This window comes from Syngnathus leptorhynchus, chromosome 10, assembly GCF_054491065.1.
Source record: "Syngnathus leptorhynchus isolate UIUO chromosome 10, UIUO_Slep, whole genome shotgun sequence".
NCBI classification, from domain to species: Eukaryota; Metazoa; Chordata; class Actinopteri; order Syngnathiformes; family Syngnathidae; genus Syngnathus; species Syngnathus leptorhynchus.
In genome coordinates, this window is record NC_141204.1 from 9,140,815 (window position 1) to 9,158,057 (window position 17,243).

At 40.8% G+C, this 17,243-nt stretch overlaps 1 protein-coding gene across 3 annotated transcripts; it reads left to right on the forward strand.

Annotated features, from left to right (window-relative positions):
* The first annotated feature begins 895 nt into the window (after positions 1–895).
* On the forward strand, positions 896–17,226 carry vit (vitrin). Of its 3 annotated transcripts, XM_085921755.1 has the most exons (22): positions 896–1,001; positions 4,305–4,386; positions 4,799–4,864; positions 5,295–5,451; positions 5,539–5,672; positions 5,744–5,821; positions 5,972–6,181; positions 7,119–7,157; positions 7,243–7,293; positions 7,589–7,651; positions 8,087–8,149; positions 10,120–10,194; positions 10,339–10,404; positions 10,718–10,780; positions 12,060–12,122; positions 12,306–12,353; positions 13,154–13,219; positions 13,355–13,502; positions 13,592–13,695; positions 14,657–14,883; positions 15,033–15,546; positions 15,896–17,226. In XM_085921755.1, the coding sequence occupies exons 2-22, from the start codon at positions 4,353–4,355 to the stop codon at positions 16,072–16,074; spliced, it is 2,448 nt and encodes an 815-aa protein (XP_085777881.1). In that variant the 5' UTR covers positions 896–1,001; positions 4,305–4,352; the 3' UTR covers positions 16,075–17,226. The 3 variants fall into 3 exon arrangements, with proteins under 3 accessions (XP_085777881.1, XP_085777882.1, XP_085777883.1); XM_085921756.1 differs by lacking the exon at positions 10,718–10,780; XM_085921757.1 differs by lacking the exons at positions 7,119–7,157; positions 7,243–7,293.
* The last annotated feature ends 17 nt before the right edge of the window (positions 17,227–17,243 follow it).

The following is a 17,243-nucleotide window of genomic DNA, read 5'->3' on the forward strand; positions in this document are numbered from 1 at the left end:
GACACCTCAACTGCAATTGTGAGCGAGATCTCCTCAACTAATATCTGTGACCTCTGACTTTTTCATGGTTATTCTTGATAAATGGCCCATAATGGCCCTATTACGTCTGCAAAGGGAGGACATGAAATCTATTGGGTTTTTTTTTTCATGATCATTTTTAGTAAACCTGGACTTTGTCAAAATAAAGCTTCTAAATTGAGGAAACGTGTCTAACCTTTAGAACAATGTCGCATTACTCCAAATGTTCGTTTACATTCCTTTAGAAGTCCGTTTTTGCATGATATAGCACGATCGTGAATTACCATCTTTCCACTAACTCCTTAGCCTGCCCAGTACTTCTTGTTGGTGACCATACTTTGCGGATTTCACTAATCGCGGGTGTTTTTTTTAACCAATTATCCGCGATAAACGAGGGATTACTATAAAACATATCCTACCACTATTATGTATGTTGCAAAATTAATATTGCAAAATTAATATTGCAATTGCTATTGACATCGTACACCTCCAACACTGTGTGTATGTTTATGTAGGTGTGACGTAACGTGACCACTTAAGTGATAGTGGATATGAATTGAAGAGTGCGTCTGTCAAGCAAGTGTTGATCGGTGTGTGTCTGTGAGAGTGCGTGTGGAAGAGGAGGCGTTGATGAATGTGGCGAGAGTGACACATTCAAATATGGTTTCTCTCCTGTGCAACAGAAAAACACAAGTAGACAAAGACTTACAAGTAAAGATGATCTTTGCAATGCGCTGACATGCTGCATGGCTGAAGGCAGGCAGGCAGGCAGGCTCAACGCATCCTTGCGCGTCTCAAGTGGGACGGGCAAGTGAGGAAACTCTGGCTCCATCCACTTCTCCACTTTTAATCAGCAGCTCCGATCATGCACGACTAAAAAAGTCCAGGTGGAGGCTTCACTCACTTGAATGGACGCGTCAAACTAGTGCGCAAGGATTTACTTTCGCAACGTGCGTTGCTCCGAGATTACTTGAACTCATTGGGTAAGTTATTTTTAATGACTTGGTGGATGATGGCAAATTTGGCTGAATGAAAGTTATTTATTCTTTCTTTCTTTCTTTCTTTCTTTCTTTCTTTCTTTCTTTCTTTCTTTCTTTCTTTCTTTCTTTCTTTCTTTCTTTCTTTCTCTGTTTTTTTGTCTTGTTTTTGTTTTTTTTTGGCTTTTGTTTTGAACCTGTTAGTGTTACAAAAACGGTTTCATTTTTATTTTAACATCAATATTTATTTAAAGACTGCAAAATTATTTTTTTCTATTTATTTATTTATTTATTTATTTATTTATTTATTTACAGCAAAGATCCTCCCACGTTTTTGAATTATTTTAAATAGAGTGAATTAAGTTGTCCAAAGCAACCATTCAAAGAGAACAACCTTTCATGACTGGTGATTAATTTTTACCTCTATATTGAAAGACTGAACTTTGAGAATTATTTTTTTTTAATGTTCATGCATTGCACACATTTCTTGCACTGTACTGTATTAAGTTAGATCAGGGAAATGTTGGTGTGTAAACAAAACGTCTGGAAGCAGACTGGAGCAGGCTGTGGCTTGCACAGAGAGCAGTGCCAGGTATTAAAGTATTCCAAGCTGTACAGGGTCTGATCACCAAACAGGGCCCACGTTCGCTCGAGGCTTTAGAGATAACTTTGTAGATTAGGCCGTCCTATATTTTCTCATTTTTTTCCTTTCCAAACCTCCCTCAAATAAATCATTTTACTGTCATAACATCCAGTAGTAAGTGTCATAGTTACATTTACAAGTGTATGTCAGTGTGTATAATTAAGCCCAGCAAAAGTACTAAGAGGATAAAATGGCTATAATTATAATATTTTCAATTACATTATTATTTATGTGACAGCCCTTCAATGAAAGCTGAAAGTCTGGACACACCCACGCACCACACCAATGTGTGTTAATGATCAATAAAATAAAGCATTTTACCCAAAGGCAAAAATCGCTGACCCAATAAAAGTATGTTTGGTCAAAGCTTTTAGAGGAGCACTCCCATGATGCTTTCACTTGATTTGTTGATACAGCACTTGGCACATGAAACATGCTTACAATACAACTGTGACACCAGTGTATGCTGGGATTTAGCAAAACCAGCACATCCCTGGTGTACGTGTGTATCTTTGTCATCTCTAACCAGAGGATGAATATGCACTTGTGTGCAATGTTAAGTTACCATGGCACTGAAGTTACTTTTATTTATACTGGCAAAGTGGGTCAATTTGGGACAAAATATACATTTTTTCCACCTTGTCCCTTTTGACTGTGAGTCTTTCGTATTTATTTAAGGAGCGGGAGTGTATAAAAGGCCCTTTCAACACCTCAAGTGTGTACAATGCAGGTGTACTGTATGCCGACCGATGAACTTTTGACTGGATCGCTCTTTGAAAAAAGGGTTGGGCAGCTAGCCTTCATCCTGTTTGCAGCGTCTTTGCACCTGATTTCCAGGTGTCCCTTATCAAGAAGCACAAGCCGATTCCTGCTGATAGTGCATCAAATGGAAATACCCCTGCAGCAAATTTTTACTCCTCGTGCAGTAATGCATGAAAGTTTGAGAAGTTAGTTCAATTCTGTTTGGCGCTCTTAATCCACTTTGTGGCGAGGGGGTTACCCTGATGAATGTGCTATAATTCCTTCAGTTATGTGGTCTGTCTGAGCTGACAGGTTTACTACAAAATAAGTGAGAACCTTTCACCTTCTGAATTGGTTGGGGAAAATTCCTCTGTCATTTCCGTTCCCTTTCTGTTGCATCTGTGGAGGGATCTCTACTAGTAAACAAAGACCTATCAAAATAGGTAACAACGGCTGCAGTTTGAATTTTTTTCTTTGATTGGAGAGAAGCAATATGAGCTGTAGACAACTATTTTTACATTGTCATTTTTTTCTATTAGGTCAATGGTATGCAAACAATGAAGAGAGGTCCGCAGTAGGAAATTGAATGAGAAAGACTTTGACAAGTACCTTCCTTGCAATAGTTGACTTAACTGAGCAAAGTGTGATGAATTGTCCTCCACTCCCAATGCAGGCCTGCCTTTTAGTAGCAGAGTATCTGCCCCAGCTTGCTAAACTCAACTCATACATGAGAGAAATGGTCAGATGCAGAAGAAGTCATCAGACTTTCATGTCGAAACGCAGTTCAGTGGAAAAATGAAGTCAGTGCTCATGAATGTGAGATCAAAATGTTTAGCCAAATCGGGCATGTTTTACCGCTGCTGTATGAGAAGTTAAACAGGAACAATGTTCTCAGTAAAAACTATGCAGATCAAAGAGGGTGGAAAGGATTCGTAGTATTTAGTTACTGTGTATTGGGTTTCCAAGCTTTTTTTCTGTCCAGTTACTCTTTATTGACCAATTACTGTTGTTAGATATTGTTTAGTGATCAATAAAAAAAATGAAACCAAAAAAACATGTAAAAATCCTGTTTGTGATAAAAGAACCAAAAAAGTGATTGAAAAAAGGAAACATAGGAAGGAACTTAGTACAACTATGTATAAATATAAACAAACATATAAAACCCATAAAACCAATAATATTTTATTGTGTATTCTTTCTGACAAATATGTTTTGATTGGCGGTCTATATCAATGTGATTGTTGGCTGCAGTCACGTAGAGCAAGCTATCTTGTGTCACATAATAGTTTGTTTCTTTTACATGGTTGAATAAGTTTATCAAAATATTAATATCAGTGAACCTCAGTGTGACAATGAGATGGTCACATTGGTCCTCTTTCACATTGACCTGTGTGTGACGAGAAATCACCTTCGTGGGTGGTATGGCATTCCAGTGTTAACAGGGAACGCCAACAGCGAGTTCATCCAACAGTCTGTAGGTGAAAAGCAGGTGAAAGTAGCTCAAAGGCCTTTGTGGCTCCTTATCAAGGCTTGAATCAATACTTCAGCTGACCTGCAGTGTGGATTCCATTTTTGCTTGTGTTCACGCCAGACATAAATAACTGACACCCATCTTCATGTGGTCATCACAGCCATCTGATCTGTTCAATCTAATTTTGCTTGCACTACTCTCTAATTGACTCTGCTTGATGTCATTTGTATTCTTTTGCGACAAACAAGTTTGTAACAATTGCCAGCTGTGAGGTGTGGAGCTTCTTTTTTTGTTTGTTTGTCAATACATCCAAGCAAGCACAAGCCGTGTTATATTTAATCGTCTTGTGTGGTTGAGGAGGTATGCAGCTTTTAGTCCAGGTATACGTCGTCGTCTTGCTCAGTGGGAGAAGTATACTCAAATGTTAAGTTCTGGTTTTGCTCACTTTTCAAAGAGTTTACACAAGGACATCTGGCCCACGGAAACCAACACACACTCAACCATGATCAGAACATCAGTAACTGTCGTCTGCCTCGGTGAGTTAAATGGGTTTTCTTTCACTTAATGTAAAAAGACGTACGGCAAGATTCCACAAAAGCAGTTTTACAGATTGGGAAGATTGTTAACACTGTAACTGATGCCAAAACACACACAAATACTTTCACACTTTAAGTTGAGTTAATGTTACAAGGTCTCACAGGCTTCATAATGCAATTTTGTTTCTTTTCCCTTTGAACTGAAGAAATGTTGCGTTCAAGTTTTTGAGCCCCAAAACACACATATCCGAGTGTTTTTATGATCAATGATGCTTTTTGTATTTCTTTTTAAGTTGTGTTGAGGGGCACATATCATTTTAAGTTTCTCTGGCTGAGGGTTTGGATGCTCAATGAATGATCAATTTTATTATCATATAATTGTCATGATAATCTTCCTTTATTTCACACACAGCACTCCTTCTGTCCTGCACTTGTCGGGCCAAGCCGAACGGGTCAAAGACTAAGAAACCAAAGCAAGGTAACGATCATTGGCTCGCAACGTCAGTTATAACATTGTTGTCTCCGCCTTCTCACTTTTTACCACATAAATAATTTCATAATGTCAACGCTGACACTGTATTAGATTTCAGGTGAACTGTAAATACAGTATTGGCTTACTCAACGGATAATGCTGCATTTTACTGAAATGGGTACCACATGTATTTTTCCAAGACAAAAGTCATGTCATCCAATGGAGTAAATTATAATGCAGACTAAATCCTCGCAACAAATCCCCAATTAAATTGTTTGCTGTGACAATGAATTGATTGTAAGAATTGCTGATTACAATCCGCTTAATATGCGTATCTACTTAACAAATAATCGGCTCATCGTTTTAGCAATTGCAATGTTGTCAAAACAACAGGTAACTACCATATACAGTAAGTACACGTCTCCTCTAACCCTAGTGGTTCCGGCCATTGAATGCGACGTCAGAGCCGGAAAGATTAGTCTCCCGGAATTTATAGTCAAATGCCCCCCGCACTGTCGGGAGACCAAGCAACAGGTGTATGGAACAGGTGTGTTCGCTTCCATCTCCAGCATCTGCAACGCCGCTATCCACAGGTACATAGAAGCCGCATTGATGATGATTATTAAGAGATTGAAGGCTTACAGAAGAAGCTGAAAGGGAAAATGCATATCTGCCAACAGTGGCATCATCACCAATTCGGGAGGAAAGGTGATTGTGAGGAAAATGGCAGGCCAGAACATCTATAAAGGCAGCAACTCCAATGGTGTTCGCTCTCTGTCACTTCCGAAATGGAGAGAATCCTTTGTTGTCACAGGTATGCGTAACAGCAATTCATTTTCGTTAACCCAACATAACCAGTTTAACTTACCTTGCTGCTTTCTTTAGAGGGGAAGCCCAAGAAAGGTGTAATCTACCCAGCTACCCTCAACTTTGTTCCTTCAAGACCAACTTATGTGAAGACAAGTAAGAGGAAGGATGAGTTCCTTCTAAATAAAGTTTCTGGAAGCTTCAGGCAAAATGTTATGAATGAATCAAAGTCCCAGGCCTAGGGTAAACATTCTTTGTGCTCATCCATCTTGTAGATGACGGCCTTCATTTGTCATCTCCTCTTAGGTCAAAAGGACAAAGCACCCACTGCTCTTCCGACAACAACGACACCTGCACCCACCACCACCACCACTACTACTACCACCACCACAACACCTGAACCTACCACAGTCGTCCCCACGACCCAGGCTCCCACCACCACCACCACGCCTCCTCCCCCACCGCCCCCTACCACTCTCAAAAGCCGCACTGCCGTTCATAAAGTCAGAGATGCAGGTGACCCAAATCAAACATCGCCCGTGTTGGGTGTTTTCTGATGGATCAATGCATGTTACGTGAAATTCCACAGTCCACACAGACGATCCATCGTGCTGCCTAACTAACATCTGAACAGCAGTGTGTCACTACTAGCTCTTTTTTTTTTTTTTCTGCCAAAACAGGCCTTTATTTATGTGATGGCAGCAAGTGTTGTCATGACAAATGGCTGCCGCACTGCCTTGCACTTGTGCTGCTATTTGGACTAACTGACCTAAAGCTCATTCGATCGTACCTCTCACCACCTCAAATACATGTAAACATTATCAAACACTTTGGGAACAAAAGCAGCCACAGTGAGTCCTCAAAGGAGCTGTGTGCTAAAGTAATGTGTGGCTCACATGCTGGAAAACATCTTTTCAACTCATGATGTTTTCTCTCCATGCTCAATTTGCCTTTCTTTTATTTAGGCAGCGGCCACCCATATCTTGCCCATGTAGCAGCTTCTAGTTCAAGTGAGTGAAGCAAAGTAACGTTACGTCATGGTGGCATGACGTGATTTATAGAGCCCATTTCCGCACAGCAAAATAATCGATGGCGAGCATTAAGTATTTGCTTCTTAGAGGCGCCGTTCAGCAAAAGCTTTTTTCACAAAGTCGGTGGACAACTGACTCAAATTAATCTAGCTTCTATTTTAAGTGGAGGAGTACAATGTATGGAGTGAAACATTTCACATCTTTAGGAGATAATTGTGAAGGATAGGCAAGTGACTTAATGAGTTAAGTCAAGTTAAATAGCTTTGAGTCGCAAGTTGTCTTCTGTGAAAAAGGCTCGCGTAGTCTAGAACTCAAATGTAATGCGCTATGACATAATTTGTGAATTTGAGATGATCATAACCTGGTGGGTGTTCCGTTGATTGTTGCCTAAATGTATTTATGTTATTCTAACACTGATGTAGGGCAATCACAGAGTGCTCAAGGCAACAGTCCCAGCCAAGGTAGTCGACTGACTCTGCAGCTCTTAGAAAATCCTTCATGCCACATGTGGCAAATCTTTGACGATATCATGATGTTTCTTCTAAGTATTCCGTGGGAGCGCCTATCCAAATAGATACCCGCAGCGTGCCAACGCAGGTACTGTAAAGACACCTTTTCAATATCCCTGACGATATTTTTGTTTGCTTTCCCTTCTTACTAACTTTGCATGAACTTTTGGTGCTGCTTTTTTGGCCAAAATGTTTTTGTTGTGTTTTTTTTTCAATACCACTCAGTGACTGTTTTCAGCTTGCTTCATGCTTAACTAGTAAGTATTATGCATTACAAAGGAATATAAAAATATTCATTTCAGAAAAAAATACACCTTTTGATTAGACCTAAAGGCCTCATGTGTTATTTCATATGATCTCTTTCTGTTTTTGTTTGCTCACAGGTTTGCGTAGACCAGAGGCAGGTTCGCCTATGAGGAGACAATCGTCGTCTCCAGTTGGGCCGGGTCAGTCTCATTCTATACACACGCACCCACACACACGTAAAGGTAGACCTGGTGGAACCAACGTGGAATGTAGGTGAAGGTCAGTGGTGCTTGAACAAGAATGTTGGAGATGCTGTTAGAGTGCCCTTGATGTCCACACCCATAATGCTCTGCTATCCTCACCCTAAAACTGCCGCTAATCCACCAAATCAAGCTCACATTCCTTTCCCAGTAGCTACTCTTGTTATCGGCCGCATCCTCAAATTCAGCTTTTTTTTTTTTTTTTTTTTTAAAAGAGACAATATTATATATGCTTCAAGGACAACAGTAAAACAGATTACTAGCTGAAATGATGGATGTAGCCTGTGCTTCCTCTTTCCCAATGATTTGTCATCTTCCTGCTCTCCATGTCTTCTGCTTTATATATTTTTTTCTGTTTCTTATTGCTCCAAGCAGCTTTTAACAGAGGTCAGCCGACCCCAAAGGAGCGGACTCCAATCATGAGCCAATCCAATCCTGGTAAGTGACCAGTGAATAGTACCAGCAGACACACTAATAGGTGGCCAAGGAGGCTGTTTTTATTTTTTGATCTTCCTGTACTATATACTTTTTAAAAATTTGTTTTGGGCTAAGTTCCTGTTTCCACTTACAGATTAACAGTAACATTCAAAGTGATAAAATTACTGCTTTTTATTGCTGATATTTTTGTAATCGTACTCTCGAAGAATTTGAATCTAGATAAATGCATTTAGCTATCTGAGACTTGCTGTGGCTCAGTATAAGAGGGGAGACATGAAAAATGAGCTTTAAGTGCCTCTGGGATGACTGACGTGAAGATAAAAAGCATTCATCTCGTGCCATATCTGCACTGAAGAAGATAAGACTGTGATGAGAAAGGCTCTCTCTCAGTAAAGTAGTAATTGTACCTTCCAAGAGAGTCCATCAGGCCGAGCCTCTTCCCATTCCTTGTAAATGCTTGCAGAGAGAGAGAGAGAGAGATCCGGTTTTGCATCCACTGTGATTTTATTTCCTTGCTGGGTTCAAACCAAAAGGCTTTTTGTCTTGACGTGGAAGTGCCTCTGTTTTTACTTGTGTGGAATTGAACAGCATCCAATACAATACAATCCATCCAGTCCAATCCATCTCCATGATAATTAAATAACGTTTATCTGCTTGTGAAGTTTATTAGCAGCGGTAATGACAGTTAAAGGCTGGGTAAGAGCGCAAAGAGGCAAATTGTGTACCTGACAGGGAAATTCTGAAGGTCAGAGTTGGAAGGTCAGAGGTGGAGATCAGCCACGCGAGGGGATGAAGTGCTCAAATAGTGATGATTTATGACTTCCCCCCCCCCCTATTCGAAAATGTTACTGTTAATAACAATCTTCATCAGTATATGAAATAAAGTACATGACGAAATTTGTAAACAGAATTGAATGCAAAGCAGCAATATAAAGTTTTGCTGCCATAATACATAAGCATCTTTTTAAAGCTTTAATGATTACCTGACTTTTTGAATTTAAGGTGATTTAAAAAAACAAAAGAAACACATACTCCAATACCAACACACACCAAATGTGGCACTCTGACCTTGTGACCGCTGGTGTTTTTTTGGGTTATTTTTTTGTCTACACTGTCCCAACTTTAAAATAATACTCCCATGCTCCAGTGAGCAGAGAGTCAACACAGAGCTGGCCTGCTCGCTGCCACAGGATGGGAACCCTGAGCCTAGGCTGTGCGCTTGTGTAAGCTAGCCATTTGTTGCACGGAGTGTGCACTGAAGTGGCTTTAGTCCGTTGAGACTCATGTGATGTTCTGCTCTGTATGTTTGAACAGTTACTGTAGCTATATAAGAGTTAACATCATTTTTGTTAGTCAACAGATTTTTTTTTATTATAGTTTTTATCGTATTTTGTTTTGACATGAGTTTTTTTAATTCAGACAGTTTAAATTAGTTTTTAGAACATTTTTTATTAGTTTTGATTTTTACCAAAAATGCTTAGTTTTGGTCTTGGTTGTATTTTTGTTCATTAATAGAATGTTTGTTCAGAGCAAGATGGTCATGAGGTATTGTGTAATATAGTAAACTACAATTCTCAAGCAACTGTTTTTTTTTTCATAATGGAAAAGGATTTTGATCCGTAGAAAACCAGTTAGCAATTACAGCAGCTTAACAAAAAACCAAACAGAAACTAGTAGATCCAGACTAATTTCACAATGAAGTATTCATTGTGAGTAGGATGGAACTGATTAATGGAGACCCACAACTTGGTAAGTATACGTAGATGCATGTTGGTTTTGCGCATTCTTCGTACCTTCCTCTATCTAGCGTAATGCAAACAATCGTAGAGGCTCAGCTGTCTGAGTCACTACGGTATGTTTCATGTCTGACTCAAGGCTGAACATCTTGTGCACACTCCACTAATGGCGCAAAAGCTTGAGTGGAGGTCACAAGTATGCTCTCCCTCATGCTCTTATCTTCCCCTGCACAGTTTTTCCAAGGAGGGACTGGACCCCTCCGTCCTTCCCTCGTCCTGAGTGGTTCCCTGGTGCCAGACGATCATCAGGTACTCCAACGCAGAGCAGAACATCAGTGCTCTGATGATAATGATTCAATAGAATAGACTTGAACTGTGTTTAACGATAGAAGTCACGCTAATCATTTGTAAGGGGACAAGCACCTTAACTGGAACCCTCTGCTGTATATTTAGATGTTGTTTATGCAGCGCCAGACTCAGGATACACTTGGAGTGAAACGGACACACCGGAGATGACAGGTAAGTCTCGGACAGCAACTTGTTTGTATCATTGCATGCTGCATGTGCACATAGCATCATGCATGATCATGTGACTGATACAGTTGGACATGTGAAGAGCATGAATGTGTTGAATGGGTGCCGTAGTTGCTCTTAAGTAAAGAGCTGTAATGTGACGTGCAGAAGCAGGCCGCAAATTGAGCATTATGATGTTTTCACTGGTGTGGGATTGGCTATGAAGCATGACATAACCAATCGTAGCCATGGAAACAAGTGCTTTCCTTCTGAAGTTTATTATGGGAACACTAACAGGTTTTAAACCATCCTCCTCTAGTTCAGGATCACAGGCCCGATATCTCAGACTTTGAGCGCTGGTATTATAACATTGGATCATACCGTAAGTGTTTTTCTCTTCTGTTCAAAGCCAACTAACAGGTCTGGGGGGGGCGGGGGGAGTTTCAATCCTGGATTGGATCTCATATAAAGTCATAAAAGATTCTTGTATAAAGCCATATGTGGTGTGACTAATGCAGAGCTACCAGTAAAACATCTTTTGGAGTGGTAACTAATAACTTTGACAACATTTTTGCCTCTTTGCTAGATTCTACTGGCACTTATGTTGTTTTCCTTTCAAGATGTATGTATGTATGTATGTATGTATGTATGTATGTATGTATGTATGTATGTATGTATGTATGTATGTATGTATGTATGTATGTGTGTATGTGTGTATGTGTGTATTTATTTATTTATTTATTTATTTATTTAACAATTGGATTTGTCACACTAATAACTGGCAACATAACATGTTAACATTTTTTGCCTCTAAGATTCTACTGGCACTTATGTTGTGTTTTCCTTTCAGTATCTATTTATTTAACAATTGGTGTGGTGGCACGGTGGCGCACTGGTTAGCACGTCCGCCTCACAGTTCAGAGGGTGCGGGTTCTGTGTGGAGTTTGCATATTCTCCTCGTGCCTGTGTGGGTTTTCTCCAGGCACTCCGGTTACCTCCCACTTCCCAAAAACATGCATGGTAGGCTGATTGAGCACTCCAAATTGCCCGCAGGTTTGAGTGTGAGTACGGATTGTCTCTGTGTGCCCTGCGATTGGTTCAAGGTGTCCTACACCTACTGCCCGATGACTGCTGGGATAGGCTCCAGCACGCCCTTGAGTGGTACAGAAGATGGATGAATGGATGGATGGCTGGACGGACGGATGGACAGGCGGACGGATGAACAATTTGATGTCATCTGTTTGCAATAAAATCGTGTCTTATTTGTAAGGTCAAAAGTGACATTGTTCTTTGAATGATGTAAGACTGGAGTATCGTGTGTAGAGTTATAGAAGTCGTCCAGAAGTACTCCCTTAAGTACGTTTAAGGGCAAAGTCATTCCATTTGTTTATAGGCTCAGTTATGGCTCATTGGCAAGGCCCAAATCGTTGAGCAAACAGCCATCGGTTCCCGATTACAGGTTGTAGCTGTTTGAAGACGCCCGCAAAAGCAATCTTAAAAGAAAGGAAATTCCTTCCCGGCATGCGCCACTAAATTTCTACCACGCATCCTACCAGATGGGAACCAAAGCCAGTAGGAGTGGGCCAACCAGCCGTGATATTTGTGTTTGGCATGAGATGCGTGTCACAGATGTGCGATGACTGAACATGTGTTCCTTTTAGTGTCCCGAGCCACTGACTTGGATGGCAACCGCCAAGCGCCGCTGGATACAACCGCTACGAGAGGTGAGCTGCGGTCAACGTGGCTGCAAAACACCTGCTTGTATCCAGTCCGGCATTAGCTTGGAAAAAAAAAAAAAAAAAAACACATGACAATTATAAAGATCATCTCAGTTGACATGTGACATATCATGCCAAGCCTTTCGTGAGTATTGCCGGTAGTGATTTGCTTGCGTGATATCTGTGCAGTGGAAACAGTGGATGAATGGAGGCCTGACGCAAACCTTTATCAATCAGGTGAGATTCTTATCGATATTTATTTCTGACTCTCAGTGGAGTTGTCTTGGCAACAATTAAGTCGCCTGGGTAAAGCGTAAGTACAAACCAAGCTGAGGTTATCCAAGGAAAACGCATTTGGCTTTGTGGCAGACCTCTAATTGAAGGGATGTGGAGATAATGTCAAACAGCATGATGGCTTATGATCAAAGTGACCCCTGATTGGGTTTACGCAATACACATACACACATTAGAAGGCAGACAGCTGCTGTTATTTGGGAAAATTCCATGATAAAATTAACTTTTCGGTTCTTGACTGTTTTTTCTTTCTTTCTGATCAACATATTTCAATGCTTTGGGAAGGAAGGTCCAGTGCATCTGGAATTTAGATTTTTTGCAAAGTTGAAAATTTATTGATTTCTACGTTGTTGGCAAAAAAATTCAAAAATGTTGTCAACATTGTGTAAAAAGAATTTAACAAGGTTGGAAACTAAACTATAATAAGCAACAATTTATGTTCATGTATCTTTGATATTGTTCACATGTTCAAACACTCAGTTTTACAACATTCCTAGGAAATGACAATGTCCAATCACTGCTGAACTATTTTTTGAACATGTTTACCCCAGTGCAGGCACCATTTAATAATATGGATGTACTCCTCTATATAAGACATAAGTTAATAATATTTAACATTCCAATATGTTTTTCCATTCAGTAGATGAAATCTGATTTGACTAAAATTTTAGAAGCATGAACCAAAACAAAACCTACCATGCATTAGTGGTTGAGATTTGATGAAGTCTCACTTTTCTTTGCAGGCTTCAGCATGAGAGAACAGCCACCTGCACCCAGAGCACCTGAATCTGTGTCACAGGGAGACCCAGGTATGTGTAGGAACAATTTCACACCACGTTTGCCATTTGAGATTGTGTTTTCAAGCACTTCAAGCTTGAGAAGACCTTATTTTCAAGTATATTTCCATGTTGATTAGAATGGTGATTTTTGTGATGTGTCCTTAGCTTGCAAGGTGGATCTGGTATTCTTGATGGACGGGAGCTGGAGCATCGGGAAGCGGCGTTTTAAGATCCAAAAGGACTTCCTGACCGAGGTGGCTCAGGTTATCAACATTGGTGTGGCCGGACCCATAATGGGCGTCGTTCAATACGGGTTAGTTTTCTCCTCTCTTGCCATAGAAATCAAAGCATTTTCAAATGGGGGAAAAAAAAAAAAGTCTGTGTCTATTGCTTGGTGCGCAGAGACGACGCTGTCACAGAGATCAGCCTTAAGAGTCACTCCAACTCAAGAGACGTGAAGACGAGCATCGGCAAGATTGTCCAAAAGGGAGGCCTCTCCAATGTGGGTGAGTGCCGTGCCTGCAGGACACAAAATGTGAAATGGAAAAGGATGCTGTTATTGTTTGGCTCATGAGCCGGATGCAATTTTCTCACGCAAGGATAGAATTAGATCTAAATTTGCTGCCGTACACTGTTAGTTAAATACAGTCTTGCATCTGTAAACAGTGTTTTTCTTTGGCTCAGACCAGAAAGAAATTGGTTTGAGGAGTGTGAGGGTGGACTTGTGGGGGGCTTTCAATGACTTAGAGTTGCGTCTACTACCACATGTGGCTTTGGGCCTCGTTTTAAACATTGCGCACGAATACAAATAGCATTGTTTGTTTGCTCGCTCTCAAATCATGCAAACGTGTGACGAGTTATAAAAGTCACTAACAAAGCGTCTGCTGTTTCACCATTTTTAGAACAGCCTGGTAAATGACAGGCTAAAGCTGGTGCTATATCGTTTATACGTAGACATACTCGTGTGGACTACGATAAGAAATAAGGCTACACATGCTGATTATAGTTTTATTGTGTGAAATACAGTGGAATCAGGCATGGTTAGCAAACACAGTCACAACTTCAAAACCACAAGTATTTGATCAAGTGAGAGTTTGTCCTCACTATATATTTAGAACATGCAGGTTCTCAAAGCCTCAAGTATTTCATAAGTTACTTTTATTCATCAGCATAAATCTGGAGGGTTTTTTCCCCCCCAGTGTTTTTGAAACGACACCTTTATCTGCTTATTGTACTATGTTCATATCTACCATTAGTTTTAATTGTACCACGACACGTGCAGCATTTTAAAAGTAGTGGCACATCTGTCTCACAATTGTAAAAGAAGCAATACGTTATAATTTGTATAAAACTGAAATAGATATACCTCAAAAAGCTAGTTGGGATAGGCTCCAGGTCAGCCCTGAGTCTAAAAACAGGAAGATGTATTGTTCTTCTTCACGTTGCTGCCCCCTGGTGTCCAAACAGGTAAAGCCCTGTCCTACATCAACAAGCTCTACTTCAGTGATGCCAACGGGAACCGAGGAGGCGCTCCAAACGTTGCTGTGGTGCTGGTGGACGGCTGGCCCACAGACAAGGTGGAGGAGGCATCCCGGCTGGCCAGAGAGTCCGGCATCAACATCTTTTTTGTCACCATCGAGGGTGCCGATGACAACGAGAAGCAAAACCTAGTGGAGCCTAATTTTGTAGACAAGGTGGGACCATTAGTGAGTTATAGTGAATGAACATTTACTTATTATGGCAGAACAGATTTCAGACTAGGTAAATTTGTGAGTTCAAAAGATTAGGAACTGACAGTCAAAAAGTTGTATCTGAAAAACTGTTTTGTCTTGTGGTCCCGCAGGCCGTGTGTCGCACCAACGGCTTCTACTCCTTGCCCGTGTCCAGCTGGTTCGCTCTGAGGAAAAGCGTACAGCCTCTGGTGAAGCGAGTGTGCGACACAGATCGACTGTTTTGCAGCAAAACCTGCCTCAACGCCAATGACATCGCATTCGTCATCGATGGCTCCAGCAGCGTGGGCACGGGCAACTTCCGCACCGTCTTGCAGTTTGTGGCCAACATTACACGAGAGTTTGAGATCTCCGACACGGATACGCGAGTGGGCGCCGTGCAGTACACCTACGAGCAGAGGTTAGAGTTCGCCTTTGGACAGTACAACACCAAGGCCGAACTGCTCAACGCCATCAAACGCATCGACTACTGGAGCGGCGGCACCAGCACGGGAGCTGCCATCACTTACGCCGCCGAGCAACTCTTCAGCAAGTCCAAACCCAACAAACGCAAAATATTGATCGTTATCACAGATGGACGCTCATATGATGATGTCAGAGCACCTGCGCTGGCAGTGCATAGCCAAGGTGAAGACCTGCTTTAAGTCTCTGATGGTTAAATTGTGACATCTGGAAACCTTCTTGTTTTACCTTCAAGCCAAAAGACAGTTTAAAAATCTGGAATATTACTATTCTTCTCTGGTGGTGGTTATCCATTCATCAGCATCCCTGGCAATAACCACAACAATAGAAACAACATCAACAACCATATTGTGACCGCACCTATAAGAGACACAGATAGGGAGACCAAAATGTAGAACTAAAGAAACCTTTTGGATTCAAGTGTGCTGTTAAGCAGTGTTACATCTGTACAGAATTTTTCCATTGTGTGTTTTCATGATTTATTTGACTCTTCCCCTCCTTACCTGCATTCCAGGTGTGATCGCCTACTCCATCGGAATCGCCTGGGCCGCCCAGGATGAATTGGAGTACATCGCTACGGACCCAGACAAGGAGCACTCTTTCTTTGTGGATGAGTTTGACAACTTGTACAAATTTGTGCCCAAGATCGTCCAAAACATCTGTCAAGAGTTCAACTCCCAGCCAAGAAACTGAGGGCGAAACATGGGCTGTTCTATCAGAACACTGACTTTTATCTTACTTTTTTTTTTCTGCTAGCCACACGTGCCGTATTTGAACTGAGGGGAGCGCTCATTCTACCACAGAACAAATTTTTCAGAATCAGTATTTGTTCCCCTACCAGTGGTGCTAATAATAGAAACATAGTGTATGTGTTATTTGTCTTTTGGCTTGCATTGAAGAAAGCAGCAGTGGCCTACATGCCTCATCCTTTTCTGATGTACCACTCTCTAATCACCTTTTATGAACAGTACCACTCAATCCAAGGGTTTCTACCCCTTGTCAATCAATTATACAGTAAATATTACAATGAAAGGAAAACAGCACTCTCTCGTGTACATTAGTGTGTATTAATCAATATAATAGAAACCATTTTTTCCCACCAATATCCATCACCAATTTGAATGAAATAATCCATAAAAACTCAATCCGTACAAGTGCATTTCATAGTGAAACTCATTAGACTAAACAAACAGGAAGAAAAAAAAAAATATATATATATACTTTTTTTTTTTCTCCTGTGCGGCTTGGCGGCCCGGTACCAAGTGACCCCCCTGTCCACGGCCCGGTGGTTGGAGACCACTGCTTATGCTGGTTGATTTTTGGTTTACATTTGTTGTAAACTGTAATTATCATGAAAGGTTTCTCTATGTGTAGTGGCTCTACGAGAATGAGTTTCGCTTTTTGAAATGACTGAAATTAACATTCTATGATATTTGTATGTATATTAAGATGCACCTGTAAAGTCTGTGTAGCATTATAATGGTAACTGTTCTTTAAAGGTGGTTATTTAAAGGTGGTACCGAAATGTAAGTCGATACGATCGATCTTATTGTGATGTGGTTCTTGCAGAAAGGCATACATCTCTTGAGGCTTCCTTGCGCTTTCTGTTGGAGGTATGTTTTCTTCCTAACAGGAGAGATTTGTTAGTGGGGACATTGTGTCAGTTCCTTTCGCAAACTATTAGTCTTTGGCATGCGTCTCACGCGCGCTGCGTTATTTCCTTATCATTGCGGTCCCTTTTTAAACATCTGTTGTTTCAAGAGTATTTATGATTGTCTCCCTATTTGTACATATTCATATAAAAGCATTTGCTCATAATGATCTTTTTTTGTTTGCAAGTTTTTGATAAAATAAAGAAAATG